Genomic DNA, 22,345 nt, shown 5'->3' with positions numbered 1-22,345 from the left:
TCCATGGCTAATTTAGGAAAGTCCAATTTTAGCTAGCTTGCAAGAAAAGGTAGGACAACGAGATGCAACAATTTAAGTTTTTTAGTCAATTATGTATGCTCTCAATGGGATTTGATAGGAGTGAGGCCAAAATGCAAGCTGGCTTCCCTTTTTTGGGGTTGGTCCAGGACCATTCACAGTTTAGCTCAACGCTGATTGCCTAATTTTGTATACTTTTTTTAAATCAAGGGAGGCCAAATGCTCGCTGCTTCGCTTGCCTTCAATGCTACGGGTGGCAACAATGTCATACTTGTTTGGACCAGACAGAATCAGATAGATGGCCTACACGTAGAGAGACAGAGGGGCGCTGTTTCGCTCGGATGCTTTCTCCTGTGAGAAACATTAAGCCTCTTGCGAATTGAAGGAAAATTATGAAACACAGAGAGACGAAAGATACATTATTGTATGTTTTTTTATTGGTATTTTTTGGGGGGCAACCATGAATACACGCCACTGGTGGATTTCAGTCTGTCTGTTAGAATTTTAGAATTCCTATTACAAGATTGTCGGCGCACAGCGGATCAATTCCCGTTTTGGTCGGCAGAGTTATGAAATGAACCCAACTCCAGGCGCTTTTTGCTACAAACAGCATTGCACGCAGCCAAGGATGAGACGGCTGTGTCCGTGTCGTAGCCTTGGAACTTCCACTGAATGGAACTTTTCAACTGTGTCTGTGCAACACGCTGCATTCAAACCTCAATATGACTTAAAAGGTGTGCAGGTAAACATTTTAACCAATAATACGCGGTGACTTATATTGATAGACCGAAACTGGCGTGGTGGGTGTTTGCAGAGTATAACGTTATGGAGGAGCAACACTTCCATGTTTTTGGAAGCGACAGCAGAAGCCAGTCCTCTTCAGGCTCAGAAACCTTGTCTGAGGGAGAAGGTATGGACATCTGTTTAGAAGAAGTGCACCAAGATGACGATTATTTCAACAACCAACATACTTCAGACTTCGTCACTCTAAAAACAGAAGGGAAGGAAGAAGAAAAGAGTGTGGCAGACGACGAGACGGTGGAACCAGGGAATAAAGAATATGGGGAAGGAGACGACGAAATGGTAAAGAGTGCACACGTGTAATTTACCCATTAAACGCGTAGTAGTAATTGCAATGGTTTTGGGTGGAGTGGCTTGAATGCCAGGCGTGTGTGCGCGCCCTCGCAAAGGTGACAACCATCATGCCTTGTTGCGGATGTGCACTGCTTGTGAGAAATAACAAATGAAGTTACTTTATTCAGAGTAATGTTTTGGATATATATATATATATATATATATATATATATATATATATATATATATATATATATATATATATATATATATATATATATATATATATATATACACAGTACCAGTCAAACGTTTGGACACCTACTCATTCAAGGGTTTTTCCTAGTTTTTTATATTTTCTACATTGTAGAATAATAATGAAGACATCAACACTATGAAATAACACACATGGAATCACGTAGTAACCAAAAAAGTGTTAAACAAATCCAAATATATTTTATATTCTTCAAAGTAGCCACCCTTTGCCTTGATGACAGCTTTGCACACTCTTGGCATTCTCTCAACCAGCTTCACCTGGAATGCTTTTCCAACAGTCTTGAAGGAGTTCCTACATATGCTGAGCACTTGTTGGCTGCTTTTCCTTCACTCTGCGGTCCAACCCATCCCAAACCATCTCAATTGGGTTGAGGTCGGGTGATTGTGGAGGCCAGGTCATCTGATGCAGCACTCCATCACTCTCCTTCTTGGTCAAATAGCCCTTACACTGCCTGGAGGTGTGTTGGGTAGTTTTCCTGTTGAAAAACAAATGATAGTCCCACTAAGCGCAAAACAGATGGGATGGCATATTGCTGCAGAATGCTGTGGTAGCCATGCTAGTTAAGTGTGCCTTGAATTCTAAATAAATCACATACAGTGTCACCAGCAAAGCACCATCACACCTCCTCCTCCATGCTTCACAGTGAGAACCACACGTGTGGAGAACATCTGTTCACCTACTCTGCGTCTCAAAGATATGGCGGTTAGAACCAAAAATCTCAAATTTGGACTCATCAGACCAAACGACAGATTATCACCGGTCTAATGTCCATTGCTCGTGTTTCTTGGCCCAAGCAAGTCTCTTCTTATTATTGGTGTCCTTTAGTAGTGGTTTCTTTGCAGCAATTCGACCATGAAGGCCTGACTCACACAGTCTCCTCTGAACAGTTGATGTTGATATGTCTGTTACTTGAACTCTGTGAAGCATTTATTTGGGTTGTGATTTCTGAGGTTGGTAACGAATGAACTTATCCTCTGCAGCAGAGGTAACTCTGGGTCTTCATTTCCTGTGGCGGTCCTCATGAGAGCCTGTTTCATCATATCACTGGATGGTTTTTGCGACTGCACTTGACACAGCCTGGAGGTGTCAAGTGGAACTTTCAAACTTCTTGAAATTTTCCTGATTGACTGACCTTCATGTCTTAAAGTAATGATGGACTGTCATTTCTCTTTGCTTATTTGAGCTGTTCTTGCCATAATATGGACTTGGTCTTTTACCAAATAGGGCTATCTTCTGTATACCACCCCTGCCTTGTCACAACACAACTGATTGGCTCAAACGCATTAAGAAGGAAAGAAATTCAACAAATTAACTTTTAACAAGGCACACCTGTTAATTAAAATGCATTCCAGGTGACTACCTCATGAAGCTGGTTGAGAGAATGCCAAGAGTGTGCAAAGCTTTCATCAAGACAAAGACTGGCTACTTTGAAGAATCTCAAATCTCAAATTTGTTTAACCCTTTTTTGGTTACTACATGATTCCATATGTGTTATTTCATAGTTTTGACTTCTTCACTATTCTACAATGTAGAAAATAGTACAAATAAATAAAAACCCTGGATTGAGTAGGTATCTGAACTTTTGACTGGTACTGTATATATCCAGGCTTTGTCGAGAAGACTACTCTTCTGACATCAAGTCTCGCACACCAAAATACCTCTTTGCAGCTGCCACCACAACCTCAATTTTCTGCGACTTACATTTCATCCCTGCAGTACAGTTGATAACCATTGCTTTAAATGCTAAAAATCCAATCTTACTGAAACATATTTCACTTGTTAGCCTATCCCTCTGTACTGGTACAGCTCTACTATTCACACCACTCCTCTCAGGATCCCTCCCCCTTGACCCATCTTCCTCTACTTTCTTCACTGCCTCAGCATACGACAACTTCTGCACTACTCTAACCCTGGAAACCTCAACCTGCCTCACTCGCACTGGATATTTCTGATCCCCAGCCCCATGGGCACCCCTACAATTAACACATACCACTACTTTCCCCAATGCAACACATTCCTTTGTCTCATGCCCTTCTGTACACTTCTCACACCTCCCTCCTACATTCTGCTGCCACATGCCCATAAGCTTGACATCTGTAGCAACGTAATGTATTCGGCACCAAAGCTCGTATGGGATAACTTATACAGTTGAAGTCGGAAGTTTACATACACCTTAGCCAAATCCATTTAAACTCAGTTTTTCACAATTCCTGACATTTAATCCTAGTAAAAATTCCCGGTCTTAGGTCAATTAGGATCACCACTTTATTTTAAGAATGTGAAATGTCAGAATAACAGTAGAGAGAATTATTTATTTCAGCTTTTATTTCTTTCATCACATTCCCAGTGGGTCAGAAGTTTACATATACTCAATTAGTATTTGGTAGCATTGCCTTTAAATAGTTTAACTTGGGTCAAACTTTTCGCGTAGCCTTCCACAAGCTTCCCACAATAAGTTGGGTGAATTTTGGCCCATTCCTCCTGACAGAGCTGGTGTAACTGAGTCAGGTTTGTAGGCCTCCTTGCGTACACATGCTTTTTCAGTTCTGCCCACACATTTTCTATAGGATTGAGGTCAGGGCTTTGTGATGGCCACTCCAATACCTTGACTTTGTTGTCCTTAAGCCATTTTGCCACAACTTTGGAAGTATGCTTGGGGTTATTGTCCATTTGGAAGACCCATTTGCGTCCAAGCTTTAACTTCCTGACTGATGTCTTGAGATGTTGCTTCAATATATCCACATAATTTTCCTTCCTCATGACGCCATCTATTTTGTGAAGTGCACCAGCCCCTCCTGCAGAAAAGCACCCGCACAGCATGATGCTGCCACCCCCATGCTTCACGGTTGGGATGGTGTTCTTCGGCTTGCAAGCAACCCCTGTTTTCCTCCAAACATAACGATGGTCATTATGGCCAAACAGTTCTATTTTTGTTTCATCAGACCAGAGGACATTTCTCAAAAAAGTATGATCTTTGTCCCCATGTGCAGATGCAAACCGTAGTCTGGCTTTTTTATGGCGGTTTTGGAGCAGTGGCTTCTTCCTTGCTGAGCGGCCTTTCAGGTTATGTCGATATGACTCATTTTACTCTGGATATAGATACTTTTGTACCTGTTTCCTCCATCATCTTCACAAGGTCCTTTGCTGTTGTTCTGGGATTGATTTGCACTTTTCGCACCAAAGTATGTTCATCTCTAGGAGACAGAACACGTCTCCTTCCTGAGCGGTATGACGGCTGTGTGGTCCCATGGTGTTTATACTTGCGTACTATTGTTTGTACAGATGAACGTGGTACCTTCAGGGGTTTGGAAATTGCTCCCAAGGATTAACCAGACTTGTGGAGGTCTACAATTTTCTTTTGGATTTCTTTTGATTTTCCCATGATGTCAAGCAAAGAGGCACTGAGTTTGAAGGTAGGCCTTGAAATACATCCACAGGTACACCTCCAATTGACTCAAATGATGTCAATTAGCCTATCAGAAGCTTCTAAAAATCATTTTCTGGAATTTTCCAAGCTGTTTAAAGGCACAGTCAACTTAGTGTATGTAAACTTCTGACCCACTGGAATTGTGATACAGTGAATTATAAGTGAAATAATCTGTCTGTAAAAAGACTTGTGTCATGTACAAAGTAGATGTCCAAACCGATTTGCCAAAACTATAGTTTGTTGACAAGACATTTGTGGAGTGGTTGAAAAACAAGTTTTAATGACTCCAACCTAAGTGTATGTAAACTTCCGACTTCAACTGTATATCCTAATATCACTTTGACGGGCAAAGACTCAACATCAAAACTCAAAAGGACAGACAACGACTCTTCTGTTTCACCACTCACGCCACCCTGTCTGCGTCGCAATCACCGGGAATCTTCCCCTTCAGTTGGTCAACTTTCACATTTACCCCAGTAATCACTCCTCTCAATGGCACCCTTGAGAGCAAAACAATTAATCTCTCTTGTTCCGATTCATTTAACCCAGAGCGCCTGCTCCCTTTGACCAGCAGAAACACAAACAATTATCACAAGACCACATCTGGTTACCCTCACCGATTCCACAGCACCCAACTCTGATTTCACCCACCCTGAAACCACAAATGGATCAGCCAAAAGGCAAGGGTCCACTCTTTCCCAAAACGTCACTCCTACTGTCACAGACTCCGAGAACTTCACCACACCTACCAACTCCGATACCTACCAAGCCCTCATTCACTTCCATTTCTCCTCCTGTCTTCGATCTGGCGTACAGCTCACTCTGCTTATACTTTCTACCATTCTTCTTTAACAAATCATCTCCCTTTTTTCCGCCATGTTTAACCGACTCAAGCTCACCCTCATTCTCTCTTCGACGCCATTTAACCGGCTGTCACAATCTCTGTACAATCAGCACGAACCCCTCGGGATGTAGTGCTCAACAGTGCATCCCATTTGTAAAACGGCTGCTTCGTCTTGATGTTCTTCTTTGTCTTCACTGGTTCTGATCAGCTTAATTGGTGTAGGGTTTAACCTTGCTGATCTAACCAGTGGGCGTGTTCAGGATCTGCAACGTTTCAAACACTTATCTGAGTCACAATTTACCTATCATCAATCTCTTATCTTAGACATCCACACAGCTGTTTAGTTGTTGTGAACATACCCCAGGCGTTACCCAAGCTTTTTCTCTGGAGAAACTGGATTGGCTCTACGAAACTACTGTTGAATTCCAAATCGACCCCTAGCCCGACCCTGTGGCTAAGGTACTCCTGTAGATCTGAAATGACTTGATAGGTTCAAGCAATATGGAGACAATTCCATTTCAATGTATTATTAAATACTGTACATTTGATAGACAGATTTTGATTGTGAAGGTGGAAGTTGCCCCTAACCCCTGATTCAGGGTTAGTTATATTATTCACCTGCCTAATCTCAAAGGCTAATATTGGGAGTAGGGTAATCTGATACTAGATCTGTATTTAAGGGCGACTCCTATGCAGAGCTAATTCAACACGTCAATGCCCCATTACCCCTTTAAAGCCATGTCAGGTTACCACCATTGGGGACATGGCCCAGTGACACGGCCAGACCCCTGACCCCTAACCTCTAATCTCTGACCTGTAACTTTAGCTATGTCATGCCATTAAGGGGCTTCTGGGAAGAGTGGCTTATCTGTGACATCTCCTCCTCAGGCTGTGTTTGCGTTAGGCAGTGTGGAACACACGCCATAGCTGGGTTTATGTACTTCTTTGTTTACGGACAACACACACATACGTGCTTCTTATTCTGAAAATGAGTACCATCTATCTGTGAGTGGAGTCTTAACTGGTAGTTGCAGGTTTTTACACTACCCCAAAATCATCCTGAGAGTTTTTTGGGCCATTGGAAAAAAGCCTACTGCATGAAAAATGAAATGCTGCGAACTTGAATTGAACCCTGTGTTTATATCAGTCCAGCTGCATCTTAGCAGTACTGTCTGTCTCTGTCTACACTTACCTCATGAAATCCGCGCCTGGTGGTCCAGCCAGATATGGCTACAGTTATGTATGTTTGGTGTATAAGGACAGGAAGGAAGGAGTCCTGGTAAATAAAACCGTTCTTATTTGGAGACGGATGTTTTGATTCGATGAAATATGGGCTAACTTGGAAAACATTGTTGCAGTTGTTCACACACAACTCAGCGTTTTATCCACAGTAATACAACTGTTGCTCCTGGGCCTCTCTGCAATTTATAGAGCAGATTATTTCAGTGTCCTAAAACGTAGCAATACCTTTCAAACATCCTGGTGGGATGATTGAGAAAAGGATGTGTTTTTTTTTAACCTTTTGCGTTGTTCCATGTCATTTGCAAGCCATGACACCCACCTTCTCAGATTGTTCAGGAATTGTTTCTGTAGTTAGAAACGGGTAACACTGGCATTCCTGAAACATTTATTGTGTTGACATTTTATTTTATCTCTGAGAAATTAAGCATTGATTGTGCCCAAAATTGTCATTTTAATGTATAGGATTCAGGTAATATTCAATAAATATAGTACCCAACATCCGATTTGGACCAAATTTCTTCCTACCAATGAGTAAGACATGGGAATCCCCAAAAAATTGTCAAAAGCCACCAATGGACCCCTCACACCCCATGCCAATCCCACCCAACATCCAGTATACAGTATCAGTTCTCTATGTTTTTCCGAGATCAAATTATATTTAAACAAAATAATGTTTCAGGAATGCTAATAGTGTCTGTTACTAACTACAGAAACGATTTCAGAACAATCTGAGATGGCGGGTGTCAATCCTCTTTCTTGTGGTTTTTGAGGTGGAACGAACCTTTTGGATTTCAATAACAGACTAGTACAGTGTTTGTCAACTTGTGGTCCTTGCACAAGCCCAGGTCCCTGGAATGTTACTTACTCTACCACTATGCCATGTGAAAATGTCCTCCTTTGAACACTAGTACTGAAACAATTTCCAGGTGTTTATACAGTCATGTTTTTTCATGTCTGTGGGCTGATCAGGAATTCTGGGTTCGTTCTAGATCAGAACAGCTTGTTTGCTGCTGCTCAATATCCCTGTATGTATGCATGATTTCCCTTGTGTTAGAGAAATGGGCTTCATGTTTATTCTTATTTGTACACCAATCACGTTATTGTGGATTTTCCTTTTGTGATTCTAATGAGCTGTGCAGGCCTACACACATCTTTCCATCCAACACACATCTCTTCTCCAATCTATAGCACTTCCAAGTGATAGGAGCATATCAAATTGGGTGTCAAATGAAAGCGAACAGTCTATATTTTTGAGAAATTAAGGCATATATATATATATATATATATATATATATATATATATATATACATTTTCCATCCAAAAAATTAGGAATAAGCAATTGCTCTGATTTCTTGTTAAACCCATAGAAAAGGGGTCTTAGAAAACGTCTACCAGAAAGTCTTCAAAGGTATTATTTATTTAATGTTAATTTCTCTACCATAATCCGCCGCTAACGTTGTTTTAGAGAATTTGTCAGTACGTCCAACCTGCCTCAAAACCGCAGACCACAGTGGCCAAAAATATTGGCACCCTTGCACTTTTTTCAAGTAACTCATAAGTTTCCCTAAAAATAAGTTGTTTGGTCTCCACAGTTCTTTATTTCACTGTTAATATTACAGAACCTTTGTTTTTTATTAAGAACTTAATATATCGATTTTAAGTCAGAAAATAAACAGAAATCGACAAAATTGACACCCTAGACTTAATATTTGGTAGCACATAACTACAAATAACTACAATCAAGCGCTTCCTATAGCCATCGATAAGCTTCCTGCGCCTCTGTGCTGGCAGTTTGGCCCACTTCTCTTGTGCAAACTTGTCTAGTTCTCCCAGATTTGAAGAGTGCTTTCTCCCAACTGCTGTTTTCCTATCTCTCCACAAGTTTTCAATGGGATTTCGAGATGGACTCCTTGCTGGCCACTTCAGAATAGTCCAGCGTTTTGTCTTATACCATTCCTGGGTGCTTTTTGAAGTGTGTTTGGGGTCATTGTCCTGCTGGAAGACCCATGACCTTCGACGGAGACACCGCTTTCTGACACTGAGTCTGACATTGCGCTCCAAAATGCCTTCGTATTCTCCTGATTTCATGATGCCATGCACACGTTCAGTGCCAGATGCAGCAAAGCAATCCCAAAACATCACTGAACCTCCATGTTTGACTGTAGGGAATGTGTTTTTTTTTTTTGAAGGCTTAATTTTGTTTTCTGTAAACATAGAGATAGTGTGCTTTACCAAAAAGCTCTAATTTGGTCTCATCTGTCCACAGGACTTTCTCCCAGAAGTATTTTGGCATGTTCAGGTGTGTTTTGGCAAATTGCAGTCGGGCTTTCTTATGTCTCTCTCTCAGCAGTGGGGTCCTCCTGGGTCTCCTACCATATAACCCTGTTTTATTGAGTTGGCGACGGATGGAGCGAGTTGAAACTGTCGTACCTTGTGTCTGAAGGTCAGTTTGAATCTGTGTGGCAGTTGATCGAGGATTTTTATCCACCATTCGAACAATCCTTTGCTGCAATATTCCATCAAGTTTTCTCTTGCGGCCATGTCCAGGGAGGTTGGCTAGAGTGGCATGGGCCTTGAACTTCTTGATAACATTAAGGTCTCTTGAGATTGTCCATGCTTGGCTACCAAAGAGCTCTCCAAGGATGTCAGGGACAAGATTGTAGACCTACACAAGGCTGGAATGGGCTACAAGACCATCGCCAAGCAGCTTGGTGAGAAGGTGACAACAGTTGGTGCGATTATTCGCAAATGGAAGAAACACAAAAGACTGTAAATATCCCTCGGCCTGGGGCTCCATGCAACAAGTCAGTTTGTAAAGTTTCTGCCCTGCTAGAGCTGCCCCGATCAACTTTAAGTGCTGTTATTGTGAAGTGGAAAGGTCTAGGAGCAACAACGGCTCAGCTGCGAAGTGGTAGGCCACACAAGCTCAAAGAACGGGACCGCGAGTGCTGAAGTGCATAAATAGTCTGTCCTCAGTTGCAACACTCACTACAGAGTTCCAAACTACCTCTGGAAGCAACGTCAGCACAATAACTGTTCGTCGGGAGCTTCAAGAAATGGGTTTCCATGGCAGAGCAGCCGCAAACAAGCCTAAGATCACCATGCGCAATGCAAAGCGTAAGCTGGAGTGGTGTAAAGCTCACCGCCATTGGACTCTGGAGCAGTGGAAAATGCGTTCTCTGGAGTGATGAATCACGCTTCACCCTCTGGCAGTCCAACGGACAAATCTGGGTTTGGCAGATGCCAGGAGAACGCTACCTGCCCCAATGCATAGTGCCAACTGTAATGTTTGGTGGAGGAGGAGTAATGGTCTGGGGCTGTTTTTCATGGTTTGGGCTAGGCCCCTTAGTACCAGTGAAGGGAAATCTTAACGCTACAGCATACAATGACATTCTAGACAATTCTGTGCTTCCAACTTTGTGGCAACAGTTTGGGGAAGGCCCTTTCCTGTTTCAGCATGACAATGCCCCCGTTCACAAAGTGAGGTCCATACAGAAATGGTTTGTCGAGATCGGTGTTGAAGAACTTGACTGGCCTGCACAGAGCCCTGAACTCAACTCCATCGAACACCTTCGGGATGAATTGGAACGCCGACTGTGAGCCAGGCCTAATCACGCAACGTTAGTGCCCGACCTCACTAAGGCTTGTGGCTGAATGGTAGCAAGTCCCCACAGCAATGTTCCAACATCTAGTGGAAAGCCTTCCCAGAAGAGTGGAGGCTGTTATAGCAGCAAAGGGGGGGACCAACTCAATATTAATAACCATGATTTTGGAATGAGATGTACGACGAGCAGGTGTCTACATACTTTTGGTCATGTAGTGTGTATGTATGTATGCAAGCAAATTAAAGCTGACAGTCTGCGCTTTAACCTCATAGTCATTGTATCATTGCAAATCCAAAATATTGGAGTACAGAGCCAAAACAACAAATGTGTCACAGTCCCAATACCTTCGGCGCTCACTGTAAATGGCTATTGCCCCATAGCACTCACTTCAAATGAAATCACATAAAATTACATTGTATTGTACACATACACTATATATACAAAAGTGTGTGGACACCCCTTCAAATTATTGGATTTGGCTATTTCAGCCACACCCGTTGCTGACAGGTGTATCTTTAAAATCGAGCACACAGCAATGCAATGAAAAAGCCATATCTCAGACTGCCCATCTTCATCTTTTATTTTTATTGGCCAGTCTGAGATATGAGTTTTTCTTTGCAACTCTGCCTAGAAGGTCAGCATCCCAGAGTCGCCTCTTCACTGTTGAGACTGGTGTTTTGCGGGTACTATTTAATGAAGCTGCCAGTTGAGGACCTGTGAGGCGTCTGTTTCTCAAACTAGACACTAATGTATTTGTCCTCTTGCTCAGTTGTGCACAGGGGCCTCCCACTCCTCTTTCTACAGTGAGGGAAAAAAGTATTTGATCCCCTGTTGATTTTGTACGTTTGCCCACTGACAAACGTACAAAATCAGGTAGCTTAGTGGGTAAGAGCGTTGTGCCAGTAACCGAAAGGTCACTGGTTCTAATCCCCGAGCCGACTAGGTGAAAAATCTGTCGATGTGCCCTTAAGCAAGGCACTTAACCCTAAATGCTCCTGTAAGTCGCTCTGGATAAGAGCGTCTGCTAAATGACTAAAATGTAAAAATGTAAATGACAAAGAAATGATCAGTCTATAATTTTAATGGTAGGTTTATTTGAACAGTGAGAGACAGAATAACAACAAAAAAATCCAGAAAAACGCATGTCAAAAATGTTATAAATTGATTTGCATTTTAAATGAGGGAAATAAGTATTTGACCCCTCTACAAAACATGATTTAGTACTTGGTGGCAAAATCCTTGTTGGCAATCACAGAGGTCAGACGTTTCTTGTAGTTGGCCACCTCCTGAGTATGTGCTACCAAATATGAAGTCTAGGGTGTCAACATTTACAAGGCTATTTCTGAGGTGGGTTACTGGGTGGAAAACTGCTGAATTGGAGGAAAGGTTTCTCTTCAGCCAACCGTTTGTGCCCTTTTGCCTAGATTTTTGGGAGTATTCTTCTAGCAGAGTTGGGCTGGGGTTTGAGGGGTATTCTGTCCATATTACCCCACTTGGTGTTGTCAATCTTAAAGGGAGGATGCCCTGGCTATAGAAAATATGTCCTCTTGGTTCAAAGCAATTGTGTAGATGAGAGCCATGTGTCTGAGAGAGTGAAATACACCCAGTGGCTGAAACTACTCACTGGCTGTCGTGAACTTTAGTACAGATTCTGCTGGACAGCAGTGAAATGTCATAGTCAGCTTTGTTCTCTTCCCTTGTTCATAATTCAATGTGTTATTATGCACATGAGGAAGACCGCTTCATTTTGATCGCTTGTAAAATCTAAGTCTGATAGAATTGTATGAAAGGCTATAGTATGTGGTTCCAATGGCAAGGTGGGTTTGAGCATGCTGGTAACACCAGGGTTGTGGTCGGTTTGACTCCTGCATAGGCCACATACTGTAGGCCTATTGAATGTGGTTACTGTTAGTCGCTTGGATAAAAGTGCCTTGCTAAAAATTACCATATGATGTACAATAGGTTATACTTCAAAGGAGTGTGTTTGTATGTCCACTTGTTTCGAATGAGCTTGACCATGACAACCCACTGTTGTGGATTTGCTGCTATGGCCATGACGTGATCTTTCCTTGTCCGCTCTCTAACCAATGAATCTTTCAATCTTGTATGTGAAAATGCATGATGCCAAATCTCGCAGTCAGATTGGTTGTGTTGTGTAGAACCTACAGTAGCCTAGATAGATGACATCATCGGAGTGCCTGATGAATTCTGAAGTGACTTCGCCAACACTTAATGCGAAAAAAGGGCTGCCATCAATAATGTAGGTGCCTTGTTCAGATATTGTTTTAATCTGCTTGTCAGTGATGTGTTTGAGTTGAACGGCATTGCCTCTCTCTAGATGGGCTATAGCAAGCCTCTCATTTCTGTTCAGTGGTCAGTGCTATGGAGAGGCAAGCTGAGCAAATGTTTAATGCAGACAGTCACAGCTGATAAGTGGGGGAGTGGGACTTTGAGGATATGGTAGCTGCACAGACTGTTCCTGCTTTTGCCTTTTTAAATATTCCTCATCTCTGCTTTTACTTCTGTTTCTGTGTTTGCCCTTTTAGATCTCTCATCTGTGTGTTCAGTCTCTGTGCTCCTAGATCCGTAGTTGGAGAGAGAGAGGGAGGGGGGTTATAATAAATACTGAACGGCAAACACAAGGACACCCGTCTGAGGAGATAAGTTGCCTCTGAGTGTTGTGCATGTGGTCTCTCTGTAGGCTGAGATGGTCAGGTCAAGGTCAGTGTTGGAAGTACCGGGCCGGCTGGCTCCACTGTGTTTGTTCTGCCTTGTACTGCACTGCTACTCTCTGATCCCCTTTTAACGTTTCCTCTCATGCCAAGGAAAGATGACTTAACACTGCGCTCAGACAACCCTTTCTGTACTTAATGTATGCCTGTATGTCTCATCCAAGTTGTTCAAATCATTTTTTCTTTTTATGGACTCCATCTGTCTCTCCCCGTTTTTCTTTCTCACTCTCTCCCCCTTTCTTACTCTCTCCCTCTCTCTTTCTCTGCTCTTGATAACTTTCTCAGTTTGAGACAAGTCATTTTAATGCGAGGGCTTTCAACAGTCTAGTTTATCAGCAATCACTCTTCAAGTCTTGATTTGACAACTGCGAGGTCCGTAATGTTTTATGCAAATGAAGCAGCAGCAGCAGACGACTTAGTGTTTTGTTACACCTGAACCTCCATTTGTTTTGCAGGTGGTTGTTGGTTTGTCTCGCCGCATTTAGTGTTAATGGATGAATATGTACTCTATCAGATGGTGCTTCTTTCTTCAGCAACTCACCAATATGCTGTATCGGCTTTTTCATGACCCTTTATCTCATCAGAGAGGTAGTTGACTGAATGTGTCATGGGCAAATGCACGGAAATGGAGACTCCGATTTCTCACTTAAAATGTATGTGAAATAAAATCCATTTGATTTCAAAGTTTAATAAACCATGCAACTCTATGCACAAGGACTACTTTTAACAATTTACACAGAAAATTGTACAAAAACAAATTTACTGATGCAAAGTTGGTTGGACCGGACCAAATCTGAACCAAATCATAGACGTCTATGTTTCACAAGTTTGGAAATCGAAGTACTGTGCAGCACAGCACAGTAGAGTACAGCAGAGTTCAGTACGTTATAGTGTACTCAACTCTAGTGTGCTCTACTTTTCTTTACTGTACTGTCCAAACTTGTGAACCCAACTGTGGTTTGTGGCTACTATGATTCCCCCCCCAAAACATATGTTGACACCGGCTCGTCGAACATCTCATTCCACAATCATGGGCATTAAAATGGAGTTGATCCCCCCCCACCTTTGCTGCTATAACAGCCTCCACTCTTCTGGGAAGGCTTTCCACTTGCTTCCATTCAGCCACAAGAGCATTAGTGAGGTCGGGCACTGATGTTGGGCGATTAGGCCTGGCTCGCATTCGGTGTTCCAATTAATCCCAAACGTGTTCGATGGGGTTGAGGTCAGGGCTCTGTGCAGGCCAGTCAAGTTCTTCCACACCGATCTCGACAAAACATTTTTGTATGGACCTCGCTTTGTGCACAGGGGCATTGTCATTCTGAAACAGGAAAGGGCCTTCCCCAAACTGTTGCCACAAAGTTGGAAGAACAGAATCGTCTCGAATGTCATTGTATGCTGTAGTGTTAAAATGTCCCTTCACTGGAACTAAGGGGCCTAGCCCAAACCATGAGAAACCGCCCCAGACCATTATTCATCCTCCACCAAACTTTATAGTTGGCACTATGCATTGGGGCAGGTAGCGTTCTCCTGGCATCCGACAAACCCAGATTTCTCTGTTGGACTGCCAGATAGTGAAGTGTGATTCATCACTCCAGAGAACGAGTTTCCACTGCTCCAGAGTCCAATGGCAGCGAGCTTTACACCACTCCAGCCGACTCTTGACGTTGTGATCTTATGCTTGTGTGCGGCTGCTCCGCGATGGAAACCCATTTTATTGAGCTCCCGACGAACAGCTATTGTGCTGACGTTGCTTCCAGAGGCAGTTTGGAGCTCTGTAGTGAGTGATGCAACCGAGGACAGACGATTTTTTACGTTCCTCAGTACTCAGTGGTCCCGTTCTGTGAGCTTGTGTGGCCTACCACTTCTGCGACTGAGCCATTGATGCTCCTAGACGTTTCCACTTCACAATAACATTACTTACAGTTGACTGGAGCAGATCTAGCAGGGCAGACATTTGACGAACTGACTTGTTGGAAAGGTGGCGTCCTATGACGGTTCCACGTTGTGTCACTGAGCTCTTTAGTAAGGCCATGCTATTGCCAGTGTTTGGCTATGGAGATAGCATGGCTGTGTGCTTGATTTTATACACCTGTCAGCAACGGGTGTGGCTGAAATGGCCGAAGCCACTAATTTGAAGGGGTGTCCACGTACTTCTGTATATACAGTGTATTTTGCTAAATACATTTCACATACATGGCTCTTTTCCACACAGTATTACATGACAAAAATACAGTTTAATATACAGTGCATTCGGAAAGTATTCAGACCCCTTGACTTTTTCCACATTTTGTTACGTTATAGCCTTATTCTAAAGTTGATTACATAGTTTTTTCCCTCATCAATCTACACACTAATTATATAGAAAATTTTGCAAATTTATAGAAAATAAAAACATACAGTGAGGGGAAAAAAGTATTTGATTCCCTGCTGATTTTGTACGTTTGCCCACTGACAAAGAAATGATCAGTCTATAATTTTAATGGTAGGTTTATTTGAACAGTGAGAGACAGAATAACAACAGAAAAATCCAGAAAAACGCATGTCAAAAATTTTATAAATTGATTTGCATTTTAATGAGGGAAATAAGTATTTGACCCCCTCTCAATCAGAAAGATTTCTGGCTCCCAGGTGTCTTTTATACAGGTAACGAGCTGAGATTAGGAGCACACTCTTAAAGGGAGTGCTCCTAATAATCTCAGCTTGTTACCTGTATAAAAGACACCTGTCCACAGAAGCAATCAATCAATCAGATTCCAAACTCTCCACCATGGCCAAGACCAAAGAGCTCTCCAAGGATGTCAGGGACAAGATTGTAGACCTACACAAGGCTGGAATGGGCTACAAGACCATTGCCAAGCAGCTTGTTGAGAAGGTGACAACAGTTGGTGCGATTATTCGCAAATGGAAGAAACACAAAAGACTGTAAATCTCCCTCGGCCTGGGGCTCCATGCAAGATCTCACCTCATGGAGTTGCAATGATCATGAGAACGGTGAGGAATCAGCCCAGAACTACACGGGAGGATCTTGTCAATGATCTCAAGGCAGCTGGGACCATAGTCACCAAGAAAACAATTGGTAACACACTACGCCGTGAAGGACTGAAATCCTGCAGCGCCCACAAGGTCCCCCTGCTCAAGAAAGCACATATACAGGGCCATCTGAACTTTGCCAATGAACATCTGAATGATTCAGAGGAGAACTGGGTGAAAGTGTTGTGGTCAGATGAGACCAAAATCGAGCTATTTTGCACTTTTCGCATCAAAGTATGTTCATCTCTAGGAGACAGAACGCGTCTCCTTCCTGAGCGGTATGACGGCTGCGTGGTCCCATGGTGTTTATACTTGAATACTATTGTTTGTACAGATGAACGTGGTACCTTCAGGCATTTGGAAATTGCTCCCAAGGATGAATTAGACTTGTGGAGGTCTACAATTCTTTTTCTGAGGTCTTGGCTGATTTCTTTAGATTTTCCCATGATGTCAAGCATAGAGGCACTGAGTTTGAAGGTAGGCCTTGAAATACATCCACAGGTACACCTCCGATTGACTCAAATGATGTCAATTAGCCTATCAGAAGCTTCTAAAGCAATGACATCATTTTCTGGAATTTTCCAAGCTGTTTAAAGGCACAGTCAACTTAGTGTATGTAAACTTCTGACCCACTGGAATTGTGTGATAGTGAATTATAAGTGAAATAATCTGTCTGTAAACAATTGTTGGAAAAATGTAGATGTCCTAACCGACTTGCCAAAACTATATTTTTTTAACAAGAAATGTGTGTAGTGGTTGAAAAACAAGTTTTAATGACTCCAACCTAAGTGTATGTAAACTTCTGACTTCAACTGGATGTATGCATGCCTTCATTTCTCAACAATATAGACTCTTAGTTTTCATTTGACACCCAAATGAGCTTCACATGTTGGTGCTCATGAGTCCTTTTACATAGAAATGACCTCATTCAATCCACCCACTGTCATATAGTCAGACAATTCCCTTCTGGCCATATAGGCTACAAAGTTCCAGTGACCTCATCTACAGAATTAGTAAACTGAGCTGGCCTCTTCCTCAAGCAGCTCACCAACCACCAGTCACAAGCTCACCAACCACCAGTCACACCTCTTGCTCATGAAAGGAGCTGTGTCTTTCTGCTTTTTGCTGTGGCAACAGAAGACTGTTGGTACTGTCCACTGAGTGTGGATGGGGGAGGAGAATCTTGAGGGATGTTGGGTGATGCATTGCTCGAACAGCGCACTCGGGCGCAGAAGGAAAGCAATGGCAGGTCAAGGGTCGTACAGACGCCAACCCTTCAGCATGTGTCCAAATCCCACTTTGCTTTGGGAGTTTTGACTTACAAGGGATGACATATATATATATATATTTTTTTGTAAATTCAAAAACAAATGAACAATGTTGACTTCCTGTAGCAGTTGACCACCGTTTTGTATCTTTTAAGTATTTTTATTTATTTTTATTTCACCTTTATTTAACCAGGTAAGCCAGTTGAGAACAAGTTCTCATTTACAACTGCGACCTGGCCAAGATAAAGCAAAGCAGTGCGGTAAAAACAACAACAACACAGAGTTACATATGGAATAAACAAAACGTACAGTCAATAACACATTAGAAAATCTATATACAGTGTGTGCAAATGTAGTAAGTTATGGAGGTAGGGCAATAAATGGGCCATAGTGCAAAATAATTACAATTTATAATTTGGTATTAACACTGGAGTGATAGATGTGCAGAAGATGATGTGCAAATAGAGATACTGGGGTGCAAATGAGCAAAATAAATAACATTATGGGGATGAGGTAGTTGGGTGGGCTAATTACAGATGGGCTGTGTACAGGTGCAGTGATCGGTAAGCTGCTCTGACAACTGATGCTTAAACATAGTGAGGGAGATGAGTGTCTCCAGCTTAAGAGATTTTTGCAGTTCGTTCCAGTCATTTGCAGCAGAGAACTGGAAGGAATGGTGACCAAAGGAGGTGTTGGCTTTGGGGATGACCAGTGAGATATACCTGCTGGAACGCATACTACGGGTGGGTGTTGCTATGGTGACCAATGAGCTAAGATAAGGCGGGGATTTGCCTAGAAGTGATTTATAGATGACCTGGAGCCAGAGGGTTTGGCGACAAATATGTAGTGAGGGTCAGCCAACGAGAGCGTACAGGTCACAATGGTGGGTAGTATATGGGGCTTTGGTGACAAAACGGATGGCACTGTGATAGACTACATCCAATTTGCTGAGTAGAGTGTTGGAAGCTACAGTGGGGAAAAAAAGTATTTAGTCAGCCACCAATTGTGCAAGTTCTCCCACTTAAAAAGATGAGAGAGGCCTGTAATTTTCATCATAGGTACACGTCAACTATGACAGACAAATTGAGAATTTTTTTCTCCAGAAAATCACATTGTAGGATTTTTAATGAATTTATTTGCAAATTATGGTGGAAAATAAGTATTTGGTCACCTACAAACAAGCAAGATTTCTGGCTCTCACAGACCTGTAACTTCTTCTTTAAGAGGCTCCTCTGTCCTCCACTCGTTACCTGTATTAATGGCACCTGTTTGAACTTGTTATCAGTATAAAAGACACCTGTCCACAACCTCAAACAGTCACACTCCAAACTCCACTATGGCCAAGACCAAAGAGCTGTCAAAGGACACCAGAAACAAAATGGTAGACCTGCACCAGGCTGGGAAGACTGAATCTGCAATAGGTAAGCAGCTTGGTTTGAAGAAATCAACTGTGGGAGCAATTATTAGGAAATGGAAGACATACAAGACCACTGATAATCTCCCTCGATCTGGGGCTCCACGCAAGATCTCACCCCGTGGGGTCAAAATGATCACAAGAACGGTGAGAAAAAAATCCCAGAACCACACGGGGGGACCTAGTGAATGACCTGCAGAGAGCTGGGACCAAAGTAACAAAGCCTACCATCAGTAACACACTACGCCGCCATGGACTCAAATCCTGCAGTCCCCCTGCTTAAGCCAGTACATGTCCAGGCCCGTCTGAAGTTTGCTAGAGTGCATTTGGATGATCCAGAAGAGGATTGGGAGAATGTCATATGGTCAGATGAAACCAAAATATAACTTTTTGGTAAAAACTCAACTCGTCGTGTTTGGAGGACAAAGAATGCTGAGTTGCATCCAAAGAACACCATACCTACTGTGAAGCATGGGGGTGGAAACATCATGCTTTGGGGCTGTTTTTCTGCAAAGGAACCAGGACGACTGATCCGTGTAAAGGAAAGAATGAATGGGGCCATGTATCGTGAGATTTTGAGTGAAAACCTCCTTCCATCAGCAAGGGCATTGAAGATGAAACGTGGCTGGGTCTTTCAGCATGACAATGATCCCAAACACACCGCCTGGGCAATGAAGGAGTGGCTTCGTAAGAAGCATTTCAAGGTCCTGGAGTGGCCTAGCTAGTCTCCAGATCTCAGCCCCATAGAAAATCTTTGGAGGGAATTGAAAGTCTGTGTTGCCCAGCGACAGCCCCAAAACATCACTGCTCTAGAGGAGATCTGCATGGAGGAATGGGACAAAATACCAGCAACAGTGTGTGAAAACCTTGTGAAGACTTACAGAAAATGTTTGACCTGTGTCATTGCCAACAAAGGGTATATAACAAAGTATTGAGAAACTTTTGTTATTGACCATATACTTATTTTCCACCATAATTTGCAAATAAATTCATTAAAAATCCTACAATGTGATTTTCTGGATTTTTATTTCTCATTTTGTCTGTCATAGTTGATGTGTACCTATGATGAAAATTACAGGCCTCTCTCATCTTTTTAAGTGGGAGAACTTGCACAATTGGTGGCTGACTAAATACTTTCTTCCCCCACTGTATTTTGTAAATGACATCGCCGAAGTCAAGGATCAGTAGGATAGTCAGTTTTACGAGGGCATGTTTAGCAGCATGAGTGAAGGACCCGTGTAGCTCAGTTGGTAGAGCATGGCGTTTGCAACGCCAGGGTTGTGGGTTCGATTCCCACGGGGGGCCAGTATGAACAGCGTCTGCTAAATGACTAAAATGTAAATGTAAAATGTAAGGAGGCTTTGTTGCGAAATAGGAAGCCGATGCTAGATTTAACTTTGGATTGGAGATGATTAATGTGAGTCTGGAAGGAGAGTTTACGGTCTAACCAGACACCTAGGTATTTGTAGTTGTCCACATATGAAACCCCCTGTAAATAACACGTTTACTCATCCATTTGATTGTCAGCATTACTATACAGTTCCATTACCTGTTGACTTTACAATATTTTGTATAGATGTAACTAACTACATTCTGTGTCACCTTAACACAACTGCTGTATGACATGACTTTTATGACATGTACAGATGGTTAGCGTTACCCTGACTACTTTCCTTTCTGGATTTGTAGCCGTTTGGCCCTGGTTCCTCTTTTAGGCTGATATACAGACCAACCGCTAGTTTTTGAGGGTCAGCCTGAGCTTGGAAATATTTCACCCTAGACCATAGTTTAGGGTTACTTTGAACCAACACCCTATAGTACATGGGGTCATTCAGGCTGTCCCTCAATAACAGATTTGTCTGATATTACTGACGAAGGCAGACTGTTGACAGTTGTCATAACCTGGAGGGTGACTGAGTTTACCAGTGATAGTAAAAAATGTTGAGCGTGCTTACAGAGGGCACTGCAGTGCTGAGACTGAGTTATAATCTGTCTTTCCTTCTAAATTACAGCACCCTGTAACATCACTGTAATTCATCTCTGTTGATTTCCCTTGAACACCTAGGCCCACAAATAGGTTGGCTGATCCTTGATTGGGTTACGACTATTCTCTTGGGTCTTCTTAGTGCAACCAAACGCACATTCTAGATAATTTATTGGAAAATATGTAATATGACAGATTCTTTAGAAAGTAAATTAATTATTCAAAGACATGAGTATGTGGGGGAATTATTTCAAGGGATATGGATCTCCTGGCTATCGTCAGTCCTCATCTGTCTCAAGGAACAATGTTTATTATTATATAAATAGGAGTTCATCCAGTCTAGTCAGACTTTTAATCATACACCTCCCGAATTAGTTCTGGTTGTTTTATGACTGAATTTGTTTTTATTGAATTTAGCTGTACTCTGAAGCAGCACTTCTCGAAAATGTCTGGCCCAAGCCCAATCATGACCTCATTTGATTTGACTATGGTTGTATATGGTTGGTTAAAGTCCAACGGTGTTAAGTCTTATCTGCCTTTTTATCACAACGAGTCTGGTTAAAAACCCACAAGTCATGCCTGCTGTTGCTGCAGTAGTCTTGTTCAGTATGGCATAGTGGTGTTCAGTAATGGTGTTTAGTATGGCGTAGTGGTGTTGAGTACTGGGGTCGTGTTAGCTTTCAAAAGTCTGCATTTTCAAAATGCAGACCCTCCAAAAATCTGTGTTTTTAATAGATTTCACATGCGTTCTAATTAAACAAATTGACAAAGTCAATGTTCTAGAATGTTGAAAAATATGGGTCAGTTCAAGAGGGTGCTATGTGTGAATTTTACTTTACCCTATGTCATTATAATCAAATACAATAATAATTAATCTGAATGATATTATAGCCTTAATACGCTTGTACTCAAGTGTTGATGAAATACGAACTCTATAGGTGAGTTGGGAAAATGACAAGCTCGTGACATGTATCTGATTTCATTATTTTTTAGTTTGATTTCATTCTTTTACATTCTTCATTGTAACCACACTGTAACAAATAATCAAACTCTGGTTGGAACTTTAGCAAATTAACTAGTGTGAAAAAGGACACATAACAATGTCAACATCAAATGTGCACACTTAGCCTATCTTACTTTTTCATTTGCCTCCCTCCGTTGCTCTCTATTTTCTCTATTTTCTGGGTGTTCTACAAAATAGCAACATTAGCGCAGCTAGCTAACATTAGAATCCAGACCATAAACTAAGCAACACACACAGACATGCATTGCCAAACAACACTATTGCCACCTTCTGGTTTAGAGGATTTTAACAAGGCAGTGGCTGACGACTTCAAGGTCTTTGCTGTGTGAACACATTTTACATTACATTTTAGTCATTTAGCAGACGCTCTTATACATTATTTATTTTTTATTTTTCATACTGGCC

General features: G+C 42.1%; 1 protein-coding gene across 1 annotated transcript in view; it reads left to right on the top strand.

The window, feature by feature from the left end:
- Window positions 1–843: 843 nt before the first annotated feature.
- Window positions 844–22,345, top strand: part of LOC311099590 (microtubule-associated serine/threonine-protein kinase 1-like) — a gene marked incomplete at its 5' end in the record, with an annotated part of 175,532 nt that continues 154,030 nt past the window's right edge. Inside the window, one exon of the mRNA XM_084140284.1 lies at window positions 844–1,101. Within this exon, the coding sequence (XP_083996410.1) occupies window positions 844–1,101 (258 nt within the window). The remainder of the gene's footprint in view (window positions 1,102–22,345) is intronic.

Source organism: Coregonus lavaretus (assembly GCF_964263955.1).
Source record: "Coregonus lavaretus genome assembly, chromosome: 24".
NCBI classification, from domain to species: Eukaryota; Metazoa; Chordata; class Actinopteri; order Salmoniformes; family Salmonidae; genus Coregonus; species Coregonus lavaretus.
The sequence above is the reverse complement of the archived record's forward strand: the minus strand, read 5'-3'. Positions and strand labels throughout refer to the sequence as shown.